This window comes from Macaca nemestrina, chromosome 1, assembly GCF_043159975.1.
Source record: "Macaca nemestrina isolate mMacNem1 chromosome 1, mMacNem.hap1, whole genome shotgun sequence".
NCBI lineage: Eukaryota > Metazoa > Chordata > Mammalia > Primates > Cercopithecidae > Macaca > Macaca nemestrina.
The window spans coordinates 41884698-41890697 of record NC_092125.1 but is presented as its reverse complement, the minus strand read 5'-3'; the positions used below and the strand labels follow the sequence as shown (position 1 = coordinate 41890697).

The window sequence follows — 6000 nt, the reverse complement described above, 5'->3', positions numbered from 1 at the left end:
GGTGGGGACACAGAGGCAAACCATATGAGTGGGTGATGTGGAGTAGCGGGAAGAGCACAGAGTTTGACCTGGGTTTAAATTAGGAGTCTGCTGCTTCCTCACTGTGATATTAGATACATTAACTCATTTATCTGGGCACTTACCTTGTAGGGTTGATGTGAGACAATATATTAAGTAAAGTACCTAACATAACACAGAAAGATCAGATTATCAAAGTGGACTCACATAATAGAGATCTTACTCAGTATCACACTTTGCTAATAATTTCAATAAAACAAGCAATTACAAATGAAGCAGGGAGTGGCTTAGGACCCATGCAATGTCCCAAGTCCTTCCATGTCACATCAAGATATTCTCTTGCCCAGATTAACACAGAAGATCTTCAAGTCATGTATGTGGCACATCACCTACACAGAAAAGAGCCATCAATAAATATCTTCATATTATACTCAGATAGTTACATAATTTACCTGACCTTTTCTCAGAACCCCTACCCAATACAGGTGTAGATTCAGATTTGTTACAAATGAGCAATCCAGGCAGATCAGGTACCTCCTTTTAAAAGAATTCTATAGATAAGGACCCTGCACTAGCAAATATCGTTAATGTATTTATCTAGAGGCCTGTCATTAGCATGTTCATGTGAAGATTTGATTAAGTTAACTTCCTTCCTTCTTTCCCATGGATTTCCCTTTGGTAGCAAGAAAGAATGAATTGTAGACCTGTTGTTTAACATTTTATACCCAGCACCTAACCCAGACCAGGACTTGATATACAGTAGCTTCTATCACATTATTAAGAATAATAATGGTAATAGAACTACGCTTACACTTTCATTTCCACTGACTCACCAGGTCTTGCATGATTTCAGCCTGTCTCCTGCCACTACCCATTGAGGCTTCACTTCCCCCATTGTGTGGGATTCTTATTTCTGTCTTTCCTCCCTTGTTCTATTCCAATCTTCTACCCATCTTCCAAGGACAGTCCAAGTGCTCTTTCCTCCTGCAAACTTCTGAGCCTACATATACCCTTTTTGATATCACCCCTTTCTACTCTCTATAATCCATGATCTAACACTGAACCTAGAATGTCCTATGCTGTACTCTTTCTTACTTTTGCATGCATAATATTCTATTTTTCTCCAAATAGATTATCAGCACCATTAGAGCTGAGAGTGCTAACTTAATTTGAGTCACCTACACAAGGAGGTGTCCCTTGAGCCACCTCCTCAATAAATGTGGCCCACTTGGTATTGGCTCTATTAGCATTCACTTGCCATATTGTGATGATATCATAATTTCTTGTAATGCTTGATTTAATTATTGTCTTTCCTTATGGGCAGCAAACTCCAGGAGGAAGGGTCTTTTCTCTCTTGCCCACTCATATCCCTAGTGCCTAACTCAGTACCTGGCAAAAAGTAGATAATTAGTAAACATTTGTTGAAGAAATATGTTTTCTAGGGTAAAACAAGGTAGAGTAAAGAAGCTCATTAATTTATATAATGAATATAGGGAGTATCTACTCTGGGTGCTCAGGATGCAAAGATGAATAAGACATGATTTCAGTCATCTGGTCTCTGGACTGAAAAAGTTTGAGTCAATTTCTTTACCACCACGGTTTAAGTCTTCAGATATGTACAAAAGAGATTTGCAGATAAAATCAACCAAATCCCATTAATTAAGCCCAATGAGTTACTGGAAGGTTAGGACAAAAATCAGAAGAACGCAGTTGTGGAAGGGCACAGGTGCTCTCCAGAAGAATTCTTGCCCCCCATTCCCTTTCCTCTGGCCTGGTTGGCCACCATATGCACTTTACTACTGGTGCCCAATTCATGTGAAAAACAGTCCTTAAACTGAGCTTTCATTCAGTAGCTACTACATCTTTCTCCTGCCCCTCACCTCCACTTTTATTGTGGGCAGTACTACATTTGTGTAGCTATATGCTAGGACCCATCTCTGGAAACCTACTTATAGAATCAGGCAATTAGGATAGCATTCCAACCCATTTGTAACAGGTTTGGCCACCAACATAACAAATTCAAAGCTACATGCTAATTAACTATATGTTCAAGCCAGATAATAATATATACTTAATTTTATCCATCTTAATATCACCCTTGTAACAAAACACGTCTATTTTTATAGCCTTTCCTAAGTCAGTGCACTTGAGGGTTTGGTCCAAGGCAAGTCCATTCTCCAGTCTTCTGAGAAACAAGAAAGGCAATAAACTTGGTGGGGTATTTTTGTTAGATTTTATGGAAGCCACAGAGAACCTCTAATAGACCAATCTCTCAGCTCCTCCTGAGAGAAAGGGTTGGAATTTTGGAATAGAAGAAGATGGATTCATTGATGATATTTTCTCAAATATTGAAGGTGATTTCCTTTGTCCCTCCCTCCTTTTCTTTCTTTCCTTTCTTCTCTTCTTTTTTTCTTTCTAGGCCAAATCATTATGTCATGCAGCTTATCAATACCAACATCACCAGCTGCCTTTAGCCATAGAGCAAACAGATTGATTCTCTCAAAGCAACCTGCTGGCTGCTTCTTTTTCCCAATTAAATTTTCTCCCTCCTAATGTTCCTGTCTTTTTCTTCCCTCCTGGAAGGTCACCTCCAGGTCCCTGGTGCACTCTTCAAAGCCTTTCTCCATACCTTGCCCTTCTCCATTGCCATATGTTAGTAACTATTTCTCTGCCCCTCCACTACACTGGAGCCCTTGGAAGCAGGATCAGTGTCTCATTTGCCTTAGCATCTCCAGTGCCTTTAAGAGGGCCTGGCACATGGTGAGTGTTCAGAAAATGTTCGAATCTAATGAATACATTAAAACAACGTTAACTCAGTGAACAGTCTGAGAGGCACAAAAGAAGTCGGTTTAATGATACAGATTTGAGTACTTCATCCATCTGTGATGAAGTAATAAAAAGCAAGGGATTCTATAGGCTACAACACCCTATCCTGTGAAGTCAGGGCAGTGGAGAGGCAGTAACACCAAAGGACAATACAGATTTCAACTGTGCCTTATGTAGTCTTTGGGGACAGTTGGACAATGCTGATTTAAAGAGAAACTTGGGGGAAAAACACACACAAAAAAACTCCTTCAACTGGTTTCAATCAAGCCAATGTAACCCCCTTCCCATGTTTCAGAAGTCAGCATAGTTTTCCCCCTCTTTATAAACCATTTGGAGCTCTGACCAATGGACTTAGATGGTTCTGTTTTTTTCAAATACATTTTAGGGCCATTTCTATTGCATTCATCTGAATTGAAAATGCAGGCACAAAGAACTGCAATTGCTGAGGGACCTTTTCTGCCCTCCTCCCTGATCTATCTGCAACAGTCTGCAGCCCACAGGTCCATGTGGAGGGCTTGACTGGGGTGTCCTGAAGAATGTGAATGTTATTGATATGGTTTGGCTGTGTCCCCACCCAAATCTCATCTTGAATTCCCACGTGTTGTAGAAGGGAACTGGTGGGAGGTAACTGAATCATGGGGGTCGATCTTTTCCATGCTGTTCTGGTGATAGTAAGTCTCACGAGAGCTGATGGTTATTATAAGGGGGAGTTTTCCTGCACAAACTCTCTCTCTTTTTGCCTGCTGCCATCCATGTAAGATGTGACTTGCTCCCCCTTGCCTTCCACCATGATTGTGAGGCTTCCCTAGCCACGTGGAACTGTAAGTCCAATTAAACCTTTTTCTTTTGTAAATTGTCCAGTCTTGGGTATGTCTTTATCGGCAGCATGAAAATGGACTAACACAGTTATGAAACCAGAACCTCAGAGTTTTGGAGAGAAAGCAGTCTTAAGAGGTCCCTCTCCTGATGTGCCTGTGAGTGAGAGTTAGCTGGACTTCTAAAAGTGATGGAACAATCATTAGTCAAGGCTAACTTAGACTTGAAGTAAAATCTGTCTTGTACCGTAAGCTCAACCCTGTGATTCCTAAAACCAACCACCTGGCCTGCTTCCACACCACACAGCCTAAACCACAGAGAAGGTGGAATAAATTTGATTATCTGATTTTATTAGTGCCCCTTGGTGCATAGTCCTAGCCTCAGGCTCCCAGCTATCTAAGACATTCCCTTAGTTCATCCTCAGGATGTAAACATTTGCCTGATGGATAAGTAGTTGACATAAGCACATTAAGTTCCTCAGAGGAAAGATGCAGTCATATTACTTGACACAAATCATCATGACGTACGTACAGAAATAGGATCAGAAAATTTCAGTGAATGTGGTTTCTTTCTTTCAAGTGCCCTCAATTTCTCATCAGAAGCTCAAAGTGGATTTGCAGACTGTTACTGGAGTTTCCAGAATTCTTCCTCTCTCTCCTATAAGGGGGGGTGTATTGTTAGAATGAATAACAATGGCAATTATTGGTAGTGCCATTATCAATAATTATTGATATGGTATTATTACAATTAATGAATCTCTACTTTGTGCCTGGTGCTGTATCAAAGCACTTTATGTTAGTTTGCTAGGACTGTCGTAACAAAATACCACAGACTGGGTGACTTAAACAACAGAAATTTATTTTCTCACAGTTCTGGACACTAGAAATCCTGATCGAAGTGAAGGAACATTCCATCTCTGATGAGGCCTCTCTTCCTGGATTGAAGACAGCCGCCTTCTTGCTGTGTCCTCATATGGTCTTTCTTCTGTGCACAACAGGGAAAGAGAGAGAGAAGAGAGAGAGACACACACACAGAGAGAGAGAGAAAGAGAGAAGGGGGAGAGAGATAGAGATCTCTGGTGTCCTGTCTCTTCCCCATTTTATAAGAATATTAGTCCTGTTGGATTAAGGCCCCACTCTTATGACCTCTGTTAATTTGATTACCTCCATACAGGCCCTAATTCCAAAAACAATCACACTGGAGATTAGAGCTTCAGTGTGTGAACTGGGGGGTTTGGAGGGGGATACAATCAGTCCGCAAGAACCTTACTGAGTCCTCACCACAAGTATGGGAAGCCAGGGGTATTCTCTACATTTTATCAATGAATAAACAGAGAGCTCAATTATTTGCCCAAAGTCTCACCACCAACAAGTAAGTGGCTGTTAGCCGTGTTGCTCTTTCTTCTTATTGAAGACAAGTGGAGTTACGGAGCACTCATCTGTATAAATATGGGGGTTGCTCATAGCAGTGTCAGAAGGAAATTGTCAGGTGGAGACTAGAGCAGAGCACTGAATCCACGGCCACTCTGTTCAGTCAAACAAGTCATGGGTTACTCTGCTGAGTTCTGGGGAGAGAGAGACAAAAAGACAGTCACTGTCTTCCAAGAGCTCAGAGTCTCAGCAACAGCGAAGGAAGTCTTCCTTTCCAGGTCCTGATCTGGATACACGTGTAAAACAGGCAAATGACCCCTTCATCCCTTTCCTTTGCTGAGGGGTGCTTTTGGGTCCCTGTTTGTCTCTGTAGATGCTAGCATGGTATCTATTAACTTGAGATTTTTAAATGGACCTGTGTTCCTCTCCTTAGAGGCCATGTCCATCAGAGGCCACCTCCAGCCTGGGAGTTAGCACCCCCAGCTCACCCAGACTCTTCAGTGATGGTGACCCACTTCTTATCCTTCCCTCATCCCCTACCCTACTGTCCAGAACTTTCTTGATCTGTCTTCCCTTGAAACATCTTTGTTCCAAGTCCCATCCCTTGAGGCAAATCTCTCAGAGAAGAAAGGAAAGATCACAGTTCATTTGTTACTTCTGGGTAATGTACTGCTATTTTATTGGTAGTCTCTGGAGACTGATGGCTTTAGCACAAATTTCAGGCACCACAGCAGGCAGTGTGGTGGGAATCATTTGATGGTAGGTGGGTTTGTCGGTGAACATCAAAACAGTAGTGAGAGAGACAGCGTTCATCCTGAGCTTTTCACAAAATAGGCTGTTCCTGCTATGGCACAGAATTATGCTAAACGGTGTATCACAGACCCTGTCAATGCTCTGCTGACATCCCTTAGGAGAAATCAGCAGAGGACAGTGTGCAGGCCAGCTCCCTCCTCACACCATGCGGTTGGTA

The 6000-nt window shown here is 42.0% G+C and overlaps 1 protein-coding gene across 1 annotated transcript in view; it reads right to left on the bottom strand.

The window, feature by feature from the left end:
* Positions 1-4528: 4528 nt before the first annotated feature.
* Positions 4529-6000, bottom strand: part of LOC105484574 (tRNA splicing endonuclease subunit 15) — a 42139-nt gene continuing 40667 nt past the window's right edge. The window contains exon 5 of the mRNA XM_071076999.1: positions 4529-4644. Within this exon, the coding sequence (XP_070933100.1) occupies positions 4540-4644 (105 nt within the window). The 3' untranslated portion in view covers positions 4529-4539. The remainder of the gene's footprint in view (positions 4645-6000) is intronic.